This window comes from Corvus cornix, chromosome 7, assembly GCF_000738735.6.
Source record: "Corvus cornix cornix isolate S_Up_H32 chromosome 7, ASM73873v5, whole genome shotgun sequence".
Classification (NCBI taxonomy): Eukaryota; Metazoa; Chordata; class Aves; order Passeriformes; family Corvidae; genus Corvus; species Corvus cornix.
In genome coordinates, this window is record NC_046337.1 from 27,831,760 (window position 1) to 27,853,589 (window position 21,830).

A 21,830-nucleotide genomic window follows, 5' to 3' on the forward strand; every position below is an offset into this window, starting at 1 on the left:
CAAGTAATGACCTTGTTTGGCTGTAGTGCAGATGAGCAACATGAAGGTCCTCAAACAGCATTAACACCATGAGTGAGCACAGAACCCAATGCTGGGACAGCTCCACAGGCTGGAACAAGGTACCCACTTAATCCAACTGCACCACTAAAACTTCCAGGCTTGGCAGATGGCACCAACCTTACGGCTGCTGCACCCACCAACTGGTTGTAGAAAGTTCAGAAAAGAGGAATTACAAGGCATCTTCCCTGCCTCTGTCCTTTTTCATTCTGGTAATTAATGTAAGGCAGAAACAGCCTTTAGTTGCTCTAATTTACCCCACCTTTACCTGGGTAGCCTCTCCCACACTTCCGCAGTCAGACTAGGAAATCTCTGCAAACTTAAGGTGGGACCTTAGCTCTAATCTTGAAAAGTCACACTTCTTCCCCATACACAAGTAGAGCTTTTTATGCAAAAGGTTACTGTCAACTGCAAAACAAAATTTAGAGGAACGTTCAAGCCACCACTTGTTTCCAAATACCCAATGTCCTTGCTGCATCCTTGGTGAAATGCCACCTCCTCTGCACTTTGCTTTGCTGTCCTGCTCCTTTCCCTCATAGTGCCTCTGTTGGCACTATAATACCAAGCTCACTATGGAAAGCCTTGTTCTGTGAAGAGGAGGGATGAAATGGAACACAAGAAAATACAGCATGTCGAATTTTAGCTTCCCTCTATTTCTGATGGAATAACTTCAAAGGCAGAGAAGAAGTTGTAGTCTGCTCCCATTAAAATGCATAACAGTTTCCCCTGAACAACTTCAACAGGAGAACTTTATATTAGGAAAAGCACCCACCACTGAAATCAGATAAAATACATGTAAGAGACAGCATTGTGACTAAGGGAGTGTTCTCAATAGCGCTGCACAAGTTCACAGTGACTCACCCAACCTCTATCCTATGGCAATGCTGTAAAAATCCAAAAGGCTGGCACACCAGTAATGGAAAATGAAGGTAAAAGACAAGGAGAGGAACTTCTATGACTTAGGGTGGTCAGTACTCACTCGGCAACTGCATTTGCCCCAGCTGCTTTTCCCTTAGAAGAACAAAAGCACAGCTGTGTAGGCAATGCTTGTTTTTTTAACAGCTAAATACACCTCTTCCTGATCGATTATCACACCCATGTATGAGAAATGAAACTGAAAGCGCTACACACTCTTGTATTCCATCTCTTATAAGCTGTGAGCCATTGTGTGACTACAGCCTGTGAGGAATCTCAAAGCCCCCACCTGCAGCCAGTAGGGCACATGGGGCAGAAATCAGGTTTAACCACACAACAAACAAAAAGAGCAGCACAGGAGCTGTGAAGTTTTGAGGGAGTATGATCACTACGGTGACAAACAATATGACTTTTACTACTAAACAGATTCTCAGCCATAAGACCTCAAAATAGTTAACTAAATATAACCTGAAGTGATGATCAGGTCAAGCTTGAACATGCCTTAAAAACTGGAGAAAGCTGAATGTGTCCCTTGAAGTAATTAGACAATGCTGGGACAGGAGGGAAAGGAACCACAATCAACATGATAAACGTATTTTAAAACGTGAATATAAAAATTAGCTTTGCTACTGTGAGACACAGAGGTGCCTGCGTGAATTCACATGTACAGCTGATCTTTCCCACATTAAGAATGCAGATAAATTGCCACTTTAAAATGGGCAGGCACTGCAGAGAGAATACAAGACACTATCGTGGACTTGCGATGAAAGCCAGGAAAAATACAATGACTTTTTAATAAGAAAAATCTAAATTATTTAAATAGCACTTAATGCTTCTACCATTTTATTCTCTACCCTGCTCACACTCTCATTAATGCCAGTCACTTCCCAGCCACAATAGCTTTGTGACCAAGGCCATCTACTGGTGAGAGGGGTGTGCGAATTAATGGGAGGTTGGTTGGCCAGATTTAATTAGTGCTTGTCAAGATTTAGGCACATGTATTGAAATTGTGCCAGGCAGCTGTCAGGAATTATTAAGCATGATCACAGTTTTGGATGAATAAATAAAAAATTAAGGCTTCCTAAACTCCACATGGACCTCAAGAACCATGATGTTGCCCAGGGGAGAAAAGTGTGGTACTTTGAATCTGCATCCTGTTGTAGTTCAGGCACCATGTCACCTCACCAGTCTGTGTAAAATGAATCAGCCATGTCAGTGTTGGTAACAGAGATATTAATTTTAGACCCAAAATCCCTACCAAACCTGGTAATATTGTTTCCAATAATTAATGGGGTCTGAATGGAGACATTTGTAGGCTAAAACTGCAAACATTTTATATGGGGATTTTAGATGAGAATTTATTGGCTGCACACCAGTTACAATTGTACTTGTCCCCAGACATTAGGCAACAGAAATGGATACCAGACAAGGAAACGGAAGGGAAATTAAGCATGCTCAGATCCTTACACACATTTGCAAGGTGATATCTGAGACTAATCAGCAAGGAAAACTGGGAACAATAGCATGCTATGACACAGAGATCCCCACACTGTCCTACTGTTACGTGCTGAACATCATTATTCCCAAATCACGAAGAAGTGTTTAATAAAACACTCCCTTTAGCTCTTTTTTTCAAATTCTGTAACTCTTAAGTTAGGATTATGACTTTTAGAGTAAGGTATTTGAATGGCAGCACTGAAAATCCCCAAATTACAAGACAATATTCTCTCCATCTTTGAGATGAAGAAAAGTTAACCCTCTGGTCATCCTTTTTGCCATAATAATTTGGGACAACCTTGGTAGCATAGAGAAATATATTCACTGGGAACCAGCTGGAAGAAACTAAAATAATTTCTTATTGCTACTTTTGGATGGCAACGTAGAAAGCAGAAGTTCTTGTTTTGCCTGAACAAATGGCACACAAGCAAAGTATTTCCACAAGAGAAAATGTGGATGCCATAAAATGACAAATGCCCTTCAGTGAGCGTCACTTCAGTCTGATTAATTGCTATGATGATCAGATTTATGACTGAGAATTTATGTATGGCAGGTAAAAAGGAGTCAAACCTTCCACATTTGTCTGTTACAAGTTGGGTTTGGGGCTGGTTTGTGAGGGTTTTTCTGGGGTGGGGTGGTGGTTTTTTTGGAAGCCAGTATTAGACTACAAATCCAGTTTAATTACACCAGTTTTATTCAGTGTAGGAGAATGCCATTTTCCAATACAGCAAGCTTAGTAACTTATATGCCTTTCTGATTTACTTATGGTGCAGTAAGTCCATGGGTAGTTCTGTGTCTGTCGGAGATATGCAGTCTCCAGGATAATTTTTTAATTGAAGATTAGAGGCGGGGAAAAAAACCCCAAATATTGAACTGCTGACCCCTTTGGCTCCAGCCCACAAGACATAACCAACTTCAAAAGAATAAAACAGTGCATGTAAATTCCCAATCACATCTTTTGCAGCAAAAGTGTGTTATCACCTAGTTGATAAGCTTTAGATGTTCCTCTCATTAAGTCATTGGATCAAAAGAGCTGAACTATGGAAAATTTAATTTATACCTTCAATGACAATTACTGTGAATCACAGTAATTACACTTTACACTTTCAAAGCACTGCACTAATGTCTACAACATGCCTTGGTAGAAAGTTGGCTTTATATTTGAAGTCGATATGTGGGATGAAGAAACCTGTTATGACCTCCTGTTGATTTGCATATAAAAGCCTCAAGTAACTTAGACCAGAATTCTCATGCTCCAGAAACCAGAGATAAGTGAGAGCTAGGAAATTGTTTGGTTGCAACATCTAATTTTAAGGATTTGGTCATTCTTTAACACACATTTCAAACAGAGGACTTCATTTAACTTCACTGTCAGGTCCTCTTTAAATTTGTGAAGATTTTTAAATTTTCAACTGTTTTTTCTTCTATAATTCTCTAAACTTGGAATTGCCTATATATTACTTAATTGAAAGGAATGGGTTTTTCTAATTTCCAAAACATATCTACCTCTTTGATCCATTTTCCCAGTGCAATGCTAAAACTTTTTCTTACTCCAATCCTGTAGCAAAAACTAATAGCAGCTCTAACTTTCTTGATCTCAAATATATTCAAAAGCAAGATTACCTCAAAATGAACTGCTGAGGCTAGACAAGCTAAGAAGTCCATCTACCTCTATTTCATCTTGCATATTATTCAGTTATATATTGTATAGTCGCTAGGGAAAAAAGAAACACAGGAAAGTAACTCAGAAGGGCCATCAGTCATTTAAGTGTTTATTTTCAAATAGTACCATTTCTTCTCAGAATGTAAGAAATCGACATATCTGTAACACCTGCCTGAATGAAATTGTGCTGTCTAAATGCCTTGGATGAGCACTGGAGCCAATTAAATTTCTACCAGCCTATTCCAGGGAAAAGGCTTTGTTGTAATGCTGCAGCACAGTGCCAGCTGCAGAAACAATTTTTGGAAATCATACATAGAAAATTCATCCCTCTTTTGGAGGAAAGGGCAAGAAGGGAAAAAAAGACCTAAAAAAGCCTGGTATTTGTTACATTGGAACAATTACAATGGTACATAAAAAGGCTGTAGAAGGCATTTATTCTAACAGCCTTGGATGTTCAATCCGTGTAATAGTCCAGTCTGGTTTTGCTCCTTCTGTAAACTCCCTTTGGAACCTGAAAAAGAAAAGAGAATAAGTGAAGAGTTGTTAAAATTTACTCGACCTTAAGGAGCTACTAATACAACAAGGAATCATAAAGAAATATTTTACTTCAAACAGATTGCTGTAAAAGCTACTGAAACTTTAATGCTTATGCCCCAAAATGGAACATGAAAATTATTTCTATAGTAAGCAATAAAATACACTGATTTCAGAGTGTTTTGGTTCAGATCCCACAGACAGGATCAAGCATCAACAGTAAAGACCCCGATATCAAGACAGCACTCAGTTTTCACAGCAGGAATCTGAATAAAGCTTGATGGAAGATCTTGATCTGTAAATAAAGGGTTTCGTTTAATGAGGCAGTAAGCAAAGGGCAATTGTGCTCCATATTTTACTTGAAAATTTTCATTTTTACTTAAGTATAATGTATTTTCAGAACTACATCAAGGATCAAGTTAACAGTAGTACTGAGTCTCCCTTATCCAAAGGTAAGTCTGAGCTTCAAGCTGAATACTCATGTTCTCAAATAACCTGCACGTCATGGAAAGAGCAGTATAATATCATTGCTTTGCAATCATGTGCAAATCCACTCCTACAAAGTGGGATTTGGAAGATATTTAGGCTTTAAGGGAAGGCTCTCAAAGTTAATGTAACTGCAGAAGCCTCCAACTCTAAGGCAGATGCTGAATTCAGCTAAGGGATGGATCCACAACAATCCATCCAGGCAAAAAGTACTGGTCTCCTCATGAGTGTTACCTTTGTTTCAGAGTTCCTCATCACCTAGACTCCATATTTTCAATTTCAAATGTGGGTGTAGAAATCCTTGATCATACTGCATTTATCACACAAAAATCCTCACTTCTCCCAGCTTCTGAGAATCTTATTTTCAGTATATTTTGCCAACTGTGTAGATATTTTCTGCACTGCTCTGACATCAGTACACCAACACAGACATTATTTATAAGCATTCCTATGAAAATCCATCTTCCTAATGTGTGCTTTGAGGATCAGAAACCTCATTCAGTGCTCCAAATACTGCTCTTCCTGATAGAGAAAGAGTTCCCATAAATATCAACTCAGACGCAAGGAAATAACATAATGACTTTAGGGGTATTTAAAAAGTTTGGCCCTAAAATCAAAACTGGAAAGCTGGATGAGAATTAACTTAGATTAGAATCAAGGTAAATTAAAAACACTGGGCTCTGCAGTGGCACAGTGGGAGTGCTTGCAGAGCTGCTTATGACACAGGTACTTCATGGACTTGGGAATAGAAAGGAACAAGTAAACTTACTCATAGTTTGCTGTTAAAAGATGTTTCTTTTCTTTTGTGTTTCCATCTCCAAACACAATCTGGAAGACTTTGGCTTCACCTGGTACTTCATCAGGTAGATTAGCACCATTCAGATACCAGAAGCACATCAGGATGCTAACAAACTTTCTCCCTGTTGGAAATAAATCAAAACTTAACTTAGATCTCATGTTTCTCACTGGTCAAATACTACTGTTTGCTTCCTAGCATATATTCTAGTGAGTCCCTGGAAGGACAGCTGACTTCAGCCATAAAGAATACAGGATAGAATAATGAGTGATAAAGCTATTTCAAGCCATACTCATGCTGTTTAGCAACAATACAAATACACTCTGTAAAAAAATATGTATTTTATCATGAGTGTGGTGTGACAGTGTATATAAGGAAACTGAATGAAAAAAGTTGGTTCCAACAAAGTCCAAAGCTAACTACTGATACAACAAATGTACATAGAGTAGTTCAAACGTGGGAGCAATTTAAGAGGGAAAAAACCCCCTCCTATTTCCCAAACCAGGAAAAAAGCTAACTGGGTCTGACAACTTGAAATGCTCAACTGAAGACCCAGGGTTAGACCCATAAACCATCTCCACTGTGTCTGAGAGTGAACAGAGCAAACAATGCTGGTATCCAACCAAAAGAAAAACTTGTTTGACCTCATCACTAGCTTAAAAAAACCTCAAACAATCAATGAGTCCTACAAAAAAGTATATTTCATGACAAATACTAAAACAGCAAAATTAATTTCATTATCCAGCCTTCACTATTCTTCTTCGGGGATGCATTTTCATTGTTGAAGTGAACAGCTTTCAGCATACATTAGAATCAGTTTTTGAGTGGTTCCAGACTGCTGAGGACTAATAATATGAAATTCTGTACACAAGAAGAGGAATAAGCAAAACCCAAACAGAAGTCAAAATAGTACCACGATGTATTAACAATAACCTCTGTCTCTGGTTTAGAAGGAAATCAAGAAATTTTATATGGATGAATTACAAAGAGAGAAACAAGGAATGAGAAACAGTACTCAAAACCACATCTGTAAGGAAAATGTCTGTTTAGCAGCAAAACCAGGAAATAAGACTGCTCGTTGCTGAAATGTTTTAGGATTCTAAACATACCATCATCATCATAGTAAATGCGAACATCTCCTTCTGTTGTGTACATGATTGCATCAATGTCAGCTGCTAAAGCATCCCTGTGGCTGTCAGGGAGCAAAGAAATCTTTTCCTTCAGCACCTGAAGTACCTAAATTCAGAAAAACTGTCACTTAGTTTTTCATTAGGAAATTTAAGTTACAATCTATTTCTACTGCAGTTAATAAAATGAGCTGTATTGCTAAAACATTTGTCTAACATATGTAACAGGTAAAATGAAAAAGCACTGGGAAGTTTGGGCATTCCTAAACCCTAATTCAGCAGGATTGAAGAAGGTCCATTTTCTGCTCAAAACAAATGAAAACCAAGCATCTTAAAAAATGTTTAGAAAAGGTACTGTCAAAACAGCAGCTACAACGCAAGCCCTGCCAGCCCAGAACACCCCAGTGGAGCCTGCTCCCACAATCACACATTCTGCCTTCTCACTGCTGATTTCTCACTATGTGCAGGCTCCCAAGCTTTTAATTCAGTATCTTCTTAGTTATCTTGCACAAATTTCTTTGAAAATCAGTTTCGTTACCAATGAGTTTATCTTTGCCATTTTGTGATCCACACTCCATTTAGAAAAAGTTTAAACACTGCAAATCAGAAAATAATGCAAAATCACTCCCCTGGTAATTAATTTCCATATGACACTCACATCCATGCTATCTAAGTGTCCTATGATCAACACAGCTGTGTTAAGTAGAAAATGGTGGGGTGCACAAACTGCACTGAGGTAGCACCTCAAACACCACATGAGAAAGTCACAAGGAAGGATGAAACTGCAGAACTTATTTTTAACTAATACTCATTTTTTACCCTAACTTGATTTACCATTTTTGAATAACAAACAAATTCAGGGGTTACATGGAAGCAAGAGGCAATCTTCACAAGGAGACATTGGTTTCTAGTACATTTTGCAGGCACAAAATTCACTGGCCAAAGAAATGACAAAGCAGTGTGGGATCACAGCCTCATCTGCTACATGCCTGGCTAGCACGAAGTCTCTGCATCAATGTAAACCTGAAAAATTTACAATGACCAGAGGAAGTTCTTTCAAGAGGAAGCAGAGGAGATGCCCTTTCAAAACAACTGCAAGAAACAAACTCACGTTTTATTGCTATCTCTGTTCAGAGAGAGGAGGCAAGACTGTTCAGAGGGGATGCACTAGAACAGCACCCGAGTTTTTGCTGCAAAGGCATGGGTGGCAATAGGACAGGCCATGCTGACATCCTGTAACAAGGCAGACATAGACCTGGAGTGTCTCCTCCACTTGACTCTGATGGATCTGCTACCTCCATGCCCTGGGAAGGCCAAGACAGCTTCAGCAATTAAAAATTCATAAAAACACAGAAAACACAGCACTGATGTTTAACCAGGTCAGTCACATCCCTGAGACTATGACACAAGACTAAGCCTTCCAGCCAAACCCAGTCATCAGCTGTATGATCTGATGGGTGTGGGAATGTATCAGTGCAGCAGGGATGAGCACAAACCAATTTCTTTCTTCACCTGAATTCTGGTGGACAGACTGAGTCAGCTTCAGCCACCTGCCTACCCCTAGAGACACACAATTCTACCTGCCATCCAGAGCCTGCTGCCTTTCCATCCTTCCTGGTACACCAGCAATCTTTCTGGCATTTGGTCTTTATACTCAACAGCTAAGATATATTTTATTTTGTTTTAAATACAGTAACCTCAAACTAAGTTTCATGCCTTGAAATTAAGAGATGCAGGACAAACAATTTCCCTGTTCTGCATTATGCTGTTTTTCCCAAATTAAACCAAGCTGCCAACTTGTAGATAACAACAGGCTGAATGCATCCATGTTACTTTATAACAAACAATCAACTGCTAGAATAGGAGATGGAGAGCATTTACCTCTGCTGATACAAGTTCTTCCAGCAGGTCAAGTTTACGCTGAGACAGCAGCTTTGAAACAACAGAAAAGGCCTACCAAAATAAAACAAAAACCAAACATGAACAAGAAACTCTAAGTAGGCATATTTTTTCAGACAAATCCATAAGTATATGACAAGCTACCCAAATATTCCATGATTTAAGATTTCAATATTTGCAGAGGGTATCACCATTGAAATGTAAGCCCTCCAGCATTAAAAGTGATTTCGTGAACTGATAAAAACATACAATTACTTTTCAATCTCTCATTTAAAACATCAAAGCTTTCAATAGGTAAGTGAATTCATAGTTTACTTACCAAAAAAAAAAAAAAAAAAAAAAAAGCTTTGCAGTACTTTCTATGTTGTCTTTACTCTTTTTGGTAATTCCAACAGTCTATGTCTTCCCTGTAAATATTTTGTTCCCTTGCTCTCTTTTCCAACTCATCTTCTGGTTTCAGTCAAAACTGATGTGGCAATTTAAAAATTTTCTTTAGAAATCTGGTTTCATCTCTAGACATCAGGAAGCTCAACTCCCCTTTCCCCCCTCAATTTTGAAAGTATATTTACATCCAATTATGCCTCTAAGTATTCAAGTAGTGCACTTGTGAAGGACAATGTATTTAGGACTCTACACCAAGTAAAAACAAACAAACAAACAAAAACTAAAACGAAATCCCCAAAAACCAGGCCAAGGTAAAACAGGTGGTTCTGCACATGTCAAATTATTGTTGTAGGTTGTGGGTTTTTTCCTCTCTTGAGCTGATCTTAATCATTTTAACATTCTTCCCCCGATGTGTTGTTTTCAGCTGGTTTTTTTGTTAAAAGTAAATATAATAATAAAAAGTTTCCCAACGGGTAACTCAGTAATTTTTACATGACCAGCTTATAGATAATTACCTCTTTGACACATTCTGTTGACAAAGCTTACTGGGCTCATAAATTTAGAGAAATAAATATATACACCAGCTCTATGCATGCCTAAGCTTTACAATTTCAGGAAAACCCGCTAAGAGGAGACACACTTCTCCTTAAAGTCTCTGTAACGTTTGGAAGGACCTTCCTTTGCCCTGCTTTTGGGGATGGCTTAACCAGTTCATTTTAATTGTGCAATCTAGGATGACAAGGAATTCCTGAAGAAAAGCACCCTCCTGCTTGTTTCACTCCCTGCAAAGTGTGGTGCTTGGAGCCAGCAGCGGGGAACTCCATGTATTTTACACAGAGGAGCACATTAGCGCTACGACGTCCCCAGGTAATAAATCAGGCTGGCCATCAGGAACGATTTATTCATGGAAAGGGCTGTTAAACATTGAAATGAGCTGCCCAGGGAAGTGGTGGAGTCATTATCCCTGGAAGTGTTTAAGGAAAGACTGGACATGGCATCAGACAAAGTGGTGTTTGGTCATAGGTTGGACTCAACATACAACACAAACACAGATCTCCTGGAGAGGGTCCAGCAGCAAGGACTGGGGGACTGGAGCATCTCTCTTACAGGAAAAGCTTATGGAACTGGACTTGTGCAGCCTCGAGAAGAGATGACTCAGAGAGATCTCATCAATGTGTATAAATATCTAAAGGGGGAGAGAGCCAAGAGGATGGACCAGGTTCTGCTCGGTGGTGCCAAGCAATAGCACAGGAGGCAATGGGCAGAAACTGATGCACAGGAAGCTCCACCTGAATATAAAGAAAGACTTTTTACTGTGAGCGTGACCGAGCACTGGACCAGACTGCCCAGAGATTGTGGAGTCTCCCTCGCTGCAGATATTCCAGACCTGCCTGGACACAATCCGGTGCAACGTGCTCCACAATGACCTTGCTTGAGCAGGGAGCTTTGGAGCAGATGACTCACTGTGGTCCCTTCCTACCTCACTTATTCTGTGAATCTATAACTATCTCCGAAGTCTTTTCCAGTCTACTGATTCTATAATTCCATTGAAATAACCGCGGGCATCGGCAGCCCCTGCGGAGGCTCACCAGGACCTCTCTCCTCAGGCCGACCGCTCTCCTCGCCCCGAGGCCCCAGGCCCACTCACCTGCTTGGCCCCTCGCGTGAACTCCTCGATGCTGAATTCCTGGTCGAAGTAGAGGCGGATGAGCAGGTAGTAGAAGCGGGTGCGGAGCCAGGCGAAGGGGCTGGTGATCCTCACTACCACTACACGCCGCTGAGGGCCCTCGGTCCCAGGCCCGGCGGTGCTGGCGAACCGAACGCTGGGCTGGGGCGGACGGGCTCGGGCGGGGCCCGGCGCGGCTGCGGCCGGCGGCAGGAGCCAAGCGGGGCCCGCCAGCGCCCGCGCCAGCCAGCGGACACGGCCCGGAGCCGCGCAGCGCAGCGCCATGATGGGCCCTGCCCCGCCCTGTCCGCTCGCAACTCCCGCTCCCCGGAAACACGGCTGCGGCCGTCGCTGGTTCCGGCGCGGCGCAAGCGGTCCGGGCGGCCGGCGGCTCCAACCGCGCCGGTTCAGGGGATTCGACCCCCGGTCACCTCCGGAGAAGGGAGGCGTCCCCTCTGCTGGCCCTGGTGAGGCCGCGTCTGGAGTACGGTGTCCACTTCTGGGCTTCTCAGTACAAGAGAGACAAGGGGCTGCTGGAGAGGGTGCAGCGGAGGCCACAAAGATAATGAGGGGTCCGGAGCATCTCTCTTAATGAGGAGAGACTGCGGGAGCTGGGCCTGTTCAGTCTGGAGAAGACTGAGAGGGGATCTCAGCACTGCATATAAATATCTCAGGCGGCTGCCAAGAGGATGGTGCCAGACATTTCTCAGTGGTGCTCAGTGACAGGATGAAGAGTAATGGCCACAAACTACAACACAATAAGTTCCACCTCAGCATGATTAAGAACTGCTTTACGTTGAGGGTGGCAGAGCACTGGAACAGGCTGCCCAGGGGGTCATGGAGTCTCCCTCTCCAGAGACATTCAAACCCCGCCTGGACGCATTCCTGTGTCACCTGCTCCAGGTGACTCTGCTGTGGCACGGGGTTGGCCTCCATGGTCTCCAGAGGTCCCTTCCGACCATAACAATTCAGTGATCCGCGGGCTCCCGACCCTTGCCCAGAGGGAGAGGCAGGAACGCTTCTGCGCAGGCTCCTCGTTCCGGGGGAATCGGCGGGGCGGACGCGGTGCCCGTGGCCATGGAGCGGCGGGAGCAGCGGGCGGTGGCCGTGGAGCGGCGGGAGCAGCCGGCGGTGGCCGTGGAGCGGCTGGGCGGGGTGACGCGGGAGCGCTTCCTGCGGGACATCTACCCGCGGGTACGGGGCGTTGTGAGAGGGACCCGCCGGAGCAGGTGGCAGTAGACGGGGACACAGGGCAAGGCAGGAGGTGTCCGGGGACCCCTCCTCGGCTGGCACAGCTGGTGCAGGCAAACCTCAGGGTTTGGGTTTTTGTGTTCCTGGAGAGGCGCCCTAATCAGTTGAGGGGAATGGGAGTTCAGAAGCAAGAAGCTTCTACAGGCAGATCCTCTCTGAGCTGCTGGCAACCTCCGACAGCTGATCTCTGTGAGAGTCCATTTCCTTTGGCAGTGGTTAAAAAGTGTGAGCGTTAGTTTTGTTGCTTTGCCATCTCTTGCTTTTTTCTCAGTAAATAAAGGAGGATATACATAAACTGGACATCCCTCCCCGATGTCCAATTAAAAGCAAAAGTTTCTTTGTGTGCGGGCTGGATCAAACCTGTTCGTGGTTGTGAGCAGCGAGGAACCTTGATACAGGTGGAAAGAGCTTCTCTCATGAGAACATAACAGCATCACCACAGCTCACAAGATACACCTTAACTATGTGGGCTTTTGCATGTTTCGTGCTAAGCCTTGGCTAAAAAGATTAAATCTATTCCTTCGTCTGGTTGGATACCTCAATGGCCCCAGCACAAAGTGTGGGCTACAATTGTCTTTGCCTCTCCATATCCTTCCTTACCCAACTAGGAAAGAAGCCATATTTAATAGAGAAACAGTTCCATAATTTACTGCATTTTGTTTCAACATTTAGCATTTGATTCACAGTGCTTGTGAACAGATTAGTCGAGACTTTGTGTAGTGGGTCCTGGCATTCAACTGCTTGTTTGCATGAATGTAATTTGAAAAATTCATTCTGGCTTTTTTCCCACTGAATGCTATGGTCATTTCACCATTGAATTTTTGTTGTTGTTGTTCCTTAGAGAAAGCCGGTAGTGCTGACAGGACTGGAACTGGGCACTTGCACCACCAAATGGACAATAGATTACTTGAGCCAAGCTGAAGGATCTAAAGAAGTAAAGATCCATGTTTCTGCAGTGCCACAGATGGATTTCCTCAGTAAGAACTTTGTGTATAGGTACTTCACTCCAAGATCTCTTGTATTTTAAAGGCATGTGCTTGTAACTTGCATCTGTTTGAAGCTGAGGGTGAGAACAGGAAGATAGTTTGTGAAAACATTACATTAGGTATCAAAGGGTTGTCTTCTATTAATTCTACATCCTGAATAAATACAATGAGGGTGAAATGGGGGGCCAAACAGCACCTTGAAAGTGATGTCATGAAGAAGTGTTGTTAAGGTATTTTGTCAGAGCACTCCCGTAGGAAATTTGAGCCTGGCACTTGCAGCTGTTAATTAAAAACAAACCAGAACACCCTTGATGTCTACAGTAGATGACATGGTATTTTGTTCTAGTTATATGGTGCATTCCCAATGTTACTGAATAGTGATAGTTTCTGACTCACCATGGGTCTGCTGGTGTGTGGCAGGCATGGTATTCCACTCCAGAAATGGTGTAACTAATTAAAACCAAGCTCCTTTCAAAGTTAGCATGTGCAACTTTCAGAATGTTCAAACTACTGGGTAGCACACATTTCACCAGCTCTTTAATCTTGATCAAAAAAACTGATCTCCTCTGGAGCTCCTCTTATGTAACTGGCAGAACATTTCTTCAGAGTTCATCTAATCTCAGTCATTGTGTTGCTCTTCAAGGGTAAATGCCTTTATTTTAGCAGTCCTTTGTTTTCTCCAAGTGGGAACAGGATGTGTTCAGTCTGTTAAACTTCTAAGCAGGTGGGAATGTATGCTGTAGGTGTAGACAAGCTATGAGTCTCTGAGTGGGGCCTGTTGTTCACGGGATAAAAATACACATTACAATTACGATGCATTCTCCCTGCGTAATGAACTTTTGAATCTTTGAAATTAGGTTGTACTTGAATAACTTTGCCTTATCTCCATACTTTATTTTACCCACTCTATTTTGGGGGTTTTTTTAGTATCTCTTGTTGTGAGTTCACATACAGTTGTTCTGGAGTCCTAGTTTTGGCAGGTTTGTAGACAGCCATATGGACTCTCTGATGCTCTGATGGTGTTTCATTATACCAGGTGTCAGGACTTTCATGTACTTCACTTGAAATTCAGGAAGCTTTGACCTTTTCCACAGCAAGCCCCTCATTCTAATCTGAAGGGAGAATAAGTAGAAACAAAATAATAGAAACTCTGAGGACTTACATGCAGTTCCATTAGTTTAAACTACAGAAGAACATTAGTAGTACTGCAGTTCTGTTGTTAAGTTGCATGCTCCTACCCGTTTTTGTGTTGGTTCTGGAACTCATTCAGCCAGGTTGTGACATGCTGCAGAAATCTGAATGTTTTTCTGCTGTTTTAGCTTTGTAAGCAGGTTCACGGAGAGGTCAGATGAGTGCCAGTGCTACCGTAAGGGGGGAGATGGGGTGATTAGGGCAGACAAGGGCGGAGCTGTGGTAGCACCAGAATGCATCAGTTTAAGCTGTAGTAGAGCTGTGCTCTCACTTTCTTCAGCAGCAAATGTAAGTGGACATAATAGAACAGTTTGGCTGAAGTCACAGCATTGGATTTTGTTTGGTTTTCTATTGACTTCAGTGGGTTTTGTATTTGCCTATTGCAAACAAGCCTAAAATGTTTAGACAATTGGTCTAAGTACTGTCAGATGCAGGTTCACATTCTGGTAGAAGAGATGACAGGATCAAGAAAATTTTTGAGAATGGTTTCTTCTTAACCCTGGGTACTTGGTGGTTGCTCTGAAATGGGATGTTTACATGCAATAATTCATTATCCAGTGATACTTAAGTGTGAGATGGTGAGCTGAGTGAATACAACATTTAATTCATAATAATGAATACGTGTCCTGTTGCTGCTTGTGCTTGGTTTGCCATTCAGCTATCAACTGATACCAAAATCTGTAATCTGTATGAAAATTATTTAGATAATTGTGTAACACTCTTACTGACTTCAGAGGGACCAGCTCTAATGCCCAGTGACTCTTCTTGAATCTTCTGGAGTTGTGTTTAGTAAATTTAAGGAAAACTGTAAAGAAACATTTGAAAATATCTTTCAAGATACCTGTGTTTTGAGCAGCTGAGGAAGCATATATATATTTTTTTTAAGTTCATATAACTGAAATAAATTTTATGGATCTACAAATGAAGGTAGATATTTGTGTTCCTGCACGAATTCATAGCAGAAAATGCATAAATGTGTGTATCTTCCCTGTTGTAGTTTTCTTGACACTGAGCTTTTCTGCAAATTTATAAAAAATGTCCAGTAAACAAGCCTAAAAATGACACACTTAAAGAAACAGTTCAAGCAATTATTGCCACAGTTTGAGTGTTAATTTGACTGTGAAAAATTTTTTGTTCTGTGACTCAGACCATTCAGAACTCCTAAGCTGAAGAGGGGATCTTACCAAAGTGTATAAACAGTTGATGAACCTGGATCCTCAGTGGTTCATGGTGACAAGACAAGAGGCAATGGGCACAAGCTGGAATACAGGAAATTCTATTAATCTATTTAACACACACAGACACACCCTCTTTTATAGTGAGGATGGTCAAACAATGGAACAAATGGAACAGGTTGCCTAGAGAGATTATGCCTAGAGTCTCCATCCTTGGAGATACGCAAAACTGAACTGGATGCTGTCCTGTGCAAGCTGCTGTAGGTGAACCTGCTCTTGGCAAGGGGCTTAGACTGGAGGATCTCCAGAGGTGCTTCTGGCCTCAGCAATTACGGGATGCTGTTTGGATATATATGGGAACAATTTACTAAAGCAGAGAAGTTTTTAAATGTAGGATTTCTGTCTTGGGAGAACTCTTCAAACATCTGCTGCAAACACTGATTAGTTACCATGTTAAGTTAAAAAAGTAAGAGAGCAGACTATTGCATCTTCCATTATGCTTGATTTGGTAAGGGAGCTTATTATAAATCTAGAGTTTAGGCCATGTGTGGTTGCATTGATTCATGGTATAAGTTATATATAAATAAATATTTATATTTCAGAACTCTGCCTTTCGATGTATTTGTACGAAGAGCAGCTGAAGTCAAGCACAAGGAGTACTTTCTTACTGAGGTAATTTCCTTAGTGTCACAGTTTCTTCTGTTGATTATTTTGCTGGTATATGGAGAGGAAAGTGATGAATTGTAATTTAAAGTCTTACTTCAGTAAAAGACTTAATCTTTAATTTAATTTTCTTGTGGCTTGGTGCCAAAGGAAAAAATGTGAGGAGAAGTAATTTTTCTCAGAAGTTGTTTTGTATAGGTACATGTGGTTAACTTCAGTCACCCTGTTTCTGTTAACAAAACTGCTTACATGAGTAAAAATTCCAGTATAAAATTTAGAAATCAAACCTTGCTTTAAAATAACAACCATATCATTTGCGTGTTTTGTGAGAAAATGTCATGAAGAATGACACTGGATGATTATCAAAATACAAATCCAGATATATTGTAACATAATTTGTGAGTAGCAAATGTGTGGTTATCTCTACATATCAGTGTTCAGGCTAGGGAGTTTTCAGATAACTGTGATTGGGAAGCAGATAGTTTTGGATGTAGACATGCTTTTTACCTTTTATACTACATAGAATGCTGTAAGTTTTGAAGCCAATTAAAATAGTTTTCTGCATCAGTATACTGATGTAGAAAATTAAGTTAGTACTTAAATTATAATCTGCATTTGCTTTGAGTCTGTTCAGTAACAGCAATGCTGAAGCAGTTGACCAGTCTCCCTACACTTCACTCTTCTCCTTTCAGTTAACTTATTTTTCCCATTTCTCAAGATGAGCAGCAGGGATCAGTAAAGGGCAGTATAACAAAGTAGCTGAATTTGTAGATGCCCTTTATTTGTACCATATTTTAATGAAACTCTGCATTAGATTAATGAGAAAATACCAGCTCTTTGTTTAAGTGTTTTGGTAATTCTTATTAAAAAACCCCAAACAATTATATTTTTGTGTTCTCTTCAGGATGAAAAGTACTATTTGCGATCGGTGGGTGAAGATGTTAGGAAGGTGAGTTACTGGAGATTCAGTTCTAATATTGTAAAGTTGCAGTTTAGAACTATTTTTTAAAGCCTGTTATCATACAACTTAACTTAGGGTCACATGGTTTGTGACTCTGACTGGATTTTGGTCAGAGTACTTCAATGTGTCTAAAATAGTTGCTGTTGCATGGGAGCTTAGCTGATCACTGAAGAGTACATTGCTAAACTCCCTTTCTTTAGCTTTTGTTGTCAACTAATACAAAAGGATTTCTGCTGATCTCTTGCTTCTTCAGTGTGATTCCTGGCAGCCATGGTTAGGAGCAGCTCTCTAGCTGTTCTTATTAATGGCATTGAGCAAGTCAGTGCTGAAAAGCATTGCTGATGTCAGGTGTTTGCCAATGCTGAATTCTAACCCCGTTTCATATGATGGGAAATCATTGTGAAGTGCTCCTCCATTTAAATGTGCATAGATGGTGTTCTAAGAGTTATGTCCTTTCTGTTTCAGGATATTGCAGATATCAGGAAGCAGTTTCCTATTTTAGCAGAAGATGTTAATATTCCAGAGTATTTTGAGAAGGAACAGTTTTTCTCTAGTGTCTTCCGCATCAGCTCAGCTGGATTACAGTTATGGACACATTATGATGTAGGTAATACCTGGGTTTAGCATAAAATGTTGCAGATGGCGTTACAGAGTTGAGATAATAAGGTGAAAATCTCTGTCAAAGATCAGAGAATAATGACAAACTTCACATATTTTGAAATAGTGAAATGAATCACAGTCAGTGGTACGGTGAATTTTAAATGATGCATTGCATGGGCATAATATCTTAACTGGGTTTATGTCTAATTCCGTAAGATTAAATGATGCTTTATTTTGTTTCCTTTTTTTTAACCGTTTTGAGTTTCAGTTGAAAATCTGAAACACAGTAACTTTCAATATTTTTGTCTTCAATATTACTTTCCTTTTATTTTTTTTATGCTAATAGTCAGATTAGAATAAATTCCAGTTGTATAACAGCCTGCCAACCATGCAATGATTGTAGTGGTTTATAGCTGCAATGCAATAGATTTCAAATAAGATTGTCTTCTAACATTGTGCAGTGAATTCAGAATAAATTTATTTAGAAGATAATTCCTAACACATGAAAGTTTTAATAATTCTCTTTTTAAAGCTAATAATCAGATTAGTTGAAGTCTATATAGTCACTCTTAACTTTTGGCTGACATCTCTTTTATTATGCTCATCCCAGGTGATGGACAACTTCTTAATCCAAGTAACAGGGAAAAAACGAGTTGTTTTGTACAGTCCTCGAGATGCACCATATTTATATTTATCAGGTATGCATGTCATAGATATCTAGTTCAGAGTTTGGTGATCGTAGCTGCCTTTCAGCTCAGAAGTGTTGCGCTTGTAGAAAATAATCATTAACAGGTGACTTGGTATAAAAGAAGTCATTTGTTCCTTTAACTCTGATCCTGTTTGCTTTAGTCAAAGCTAAGGAGAACAGCAGCTTTGCCTGATTGTTTTCAGCACCTGAAAACTTCAGGTGAAGGAGTAAAATGTTCTGCGTGGGTTCAAAATGGTATTCTAAATGTCAGGAAAAGTGGTTTGTAATGTTAATAAGGTTGCAGTTACAGAACAGACAACAGGAAAACATCTCCTCAGTAAATGAGGGGTTTCCCTGCCATCAGGTTTCCCTGGTTATGAGAAATAAACCAGTACTAAATTTGGTTCAAGAACTGCCGTTTCCAGCAATATGATAATGCTTTGTCACTATTGGAAGAGTGGGAATATTTATTCACTGAAATTTTCCTAGGTACTAAATCAGAGGTGCTGGATGTAGATAACCCAAACTTGGAGAAATATCCCCTTTTTGTGAAAGCCAAGCGCTATCAATGTGTTTTGGAAGCAGGAGATGTGTTATTTATTCCAGGTAAGTAATAAACAGTTCCAAATAGTGCCAAATAAATAGCATGGTATTAAACAGTCTTGTTTCTAATTTGTGATTTCTGGAGATGGTAAGAGGTTACTAAGGCGTTCTGTGTTACAAGTAGGAGCCTTGAAAGACGTTGGCAAAACTCATTTACTTCTTCCAACTGTACAATTAACCTGAAAAACGGTCTTATTACATCTACTGACAAATCTTACTTTCCCTCAAGTTTATACTGTATGCTTCTGAATTTGTGTCTTAATACATTAATAGTGTAAACTTACCTTCTGAAATCTGAAATTACTTCAGTGCCCTGAGTTTTTTAGTGACAGAATTTGAGTGAAATACCATTTCTGTTCTTCTGTAGCTCTGGCACTTGAGCACTGTGAGGCACATGGTCTGATGGGAATTATGGATGGTAGAGTTATTGGACCTTCTAGAGATTTATAATCATCTTTGGGAAATGGAAAGACAATTTCTAATCATTTTTCTGCACAAGGAGAAAGCTGCTTCCTGGGCTGACATGACAAATTCTGGTAGTCAGGGAAAGGCATTTGAATTTTTCCTATTGAACTACTCCTACTTGTTACTGATTTTATGTTAACTCATCATGAGCTTGCAGCAGATATGATTTATCCTGTCACTTTTACATTATCTGGGCAATATAAACAGGTCAGTAAACAAAAAAGTAATAGGTTTTTAGGAAGTTATTTTATAATAGTTTCTTAGCCTTGGACTTATTATTTAATTTTGAATTTACCATTTATGTTTCTTCCTAAATAAACTTTTGGTTACAGTTAGATAGTGCTATGTCACACTGCATCCCTATTTTCTGGTTATGAAGTCCAGATACTTGTTTGTCTTTGCCAGTGGGTGAGCAGAATCAAACTTGAGACACACTCAGCTCTTGTAAGACTGGCTGTGGAGAACAGGGATTTCTGCAGTACATATCACTGAAAAAACCCCCCGTTTTTTGAGGAATGTGTGTGGTTATTATGAAGAAGGTAGAAGCAGCCCCTCTTCCTAACCTGGAAGAAACTTCATGTTGATTTCTCAGAATAAACTTTTCTATGTCTTCAGCACCTACAGGTGAATAAGATGCAATAAACACAGCATTCAGCCTTTTAGCTTAAAATTCAGATAGCCTAAATATACCATATTAAACTAATCCTTCAAAAGTACTCAATGAAGCAAAGATGTCTTGCCTTCCTTATCACAGTCATGATGATTCAGCTGAAAAGCTTCATGACTTATGACTTATTATGAGAAGATTAGCAACTTGCCTGAGTGACCTGGCTGATGCTGGAGGGTGACATTAATGCCTGGGCAGTATGTGCAAAGTTAGGGACTAAGTGAAAATAGGTATCTGCATTTAGAGGGGATGTGAGTGAGGGAAGGAGTCGTACTTTCATCCTACACAAGCTTATCCTTTGCTTACATTTGAGTACCTCTACACTTCTGCAATTGTTACTTTCATGGGAAGTTATGGATAAGTATAAACATCTTGAAAAACTTCTTAAATTTGGTACAATGCAATATATTCATATGAATATAAATAAACAAAAATACAGTAGTTGAGACTTCTCCTCAGCTAGATTTAGTTTGGGTGATTCTGACACTTGCTTTGAGTCACGTGGAAGTTTTGGACAGTAATTTTTATTTTAGACACTCTTCCTTTTACAGCTTTGTGGTTCCATAATGTAATTTCTGAGGAATTTGGAGTGGCACTGAATGTTTTTTGGAAGCACCTTCCTGCTGAGTCCTATGATAAGACTGACACTTATGGAAATAAAGATCCCATGGCAGCCTCAAGAGCTATACAGATCTTGGACAGGGCCTTGAAAACACTTGAAGAACTACCTGAAGAATATAGGGATTTTTATGCTCGGAGAATGGTTTTACGCATCCAAGAAAAAGCCTATAGGAATGATTATGGCTAAAGTAACACATTGTAATTCAGCAAGGTCCCTTGCAAGTAGCAAATTGTATGTTAGTATGGAAACTGTCCATATGCACTTACACTTTCTGTGAGACCAATAAAAACTGTCAATAAACATTCATCTATAACAAAGTCGATCTTGTAGATTTTCTTTCTAGTGTTCCATGAGAAGTGGGGACACAGTCCACTTGATCTGGAGATAGTCTTTTTTCTACAACGAGACAGACATTTGCAGTGCCTCCACTTATAACTACCTTTCTGGAATGTTCTGCTTAAATTTTTCTGAACAAAAGTTTTGGTATGTGGGCTGACAGCACGTATGCTTAGAAGTAACTGCACATCTTCCTGAATGCAACCTCATTAAAGTTTAGGAAAGCCATAGTGGTTTCTGAGGAGGCCCAAGAAAGCCCTGGGTGGTAGCTGTAATGGTCATGGTTTCTTTTTAAGTAATGATCTGGCAATTAGTGTAGGGAGTTTCTTCTCCCCCTTGTAGTGAGACAAAGTGGGTATGGGGAAAAAAGCAAAAAGTAATCGTGCCAGGTTACGCTTAGAATTGTGTGGCAGCTTGACTGCAATGTAAATGATTTACCCTTTTCCTAGCTCGGTAATGTATTATTGGGGGAAAATCTTTTTTGTCACTACCCCAGTGCAGTCAGACAGCATTGCTGTTTCTGCAGCTGTGAAACACTTGGAACTAATGTGCCCACAAATCCATTCAGATACAGTCCTAGAATCTGCAATGGAGTTCA

General features: G+C 40.4%; 2 protein-coding genes across 2 annotated transcripts; one reads left to right on the top strand and one right to left on the bottom strand.

Moving 5' to 3' along the window:
• Nucleotides 1–3,140: 3,140 nt before the first annotated feature.
• Nucleotides 3,141–11,324, bottom strand: MAIP1 (matrix AAA peptidase interacting protein 1). Its single transcript, XM_010407270.3, has 5 exons — nt 11,007–11,324; nt 8,957–9,028; nt 7,058–7,184; nt 5,922–6,072; nt 3,141–4,643 (listed from the first exon to the last, which is right to left on the bottom strand). Exons 1-5 carry the CDS (start codon nt 11,307–11,309, stop codon nt 4,565–4,567), a joined length of 732 nt encoding a protein of 243 aa, XP_010405572.2. The 5' UTR covers nt 11,310–11,324; the 3' UTR covers nt 3,141–4,564.
• A 191-nt stretch (nt 11,325–11,515) lies between these two features.
• Nucleotides 11,516–21,216, top strand: TYW5 (tRNA-yW synthesizing protein 5). Its single transcript, XM_039554885.1, has 8 exons — nt 11,516–12,218; nt 13,117–13,271; nt 16,230–16,299; nt 17,195–17,239; nt 17,717–17,854; nt 18,462–18,549; nt 19,029–19,145; nt 20,826–21,216. The coding sequence occupies exons 1-8, from the start codon at nt 12,102–12,104 to the stop codon at nt 21,080–21,082; spliced, it is 987 nt and encodes a 328-aa protein (XP_039410819.1). The 5' UTR covers nt 11,516–12,101; the 3' UTR covers nt 21,083–21,216.
• Nucleotides 21,217–21,830: the final 614 nt, after the last annotated feature.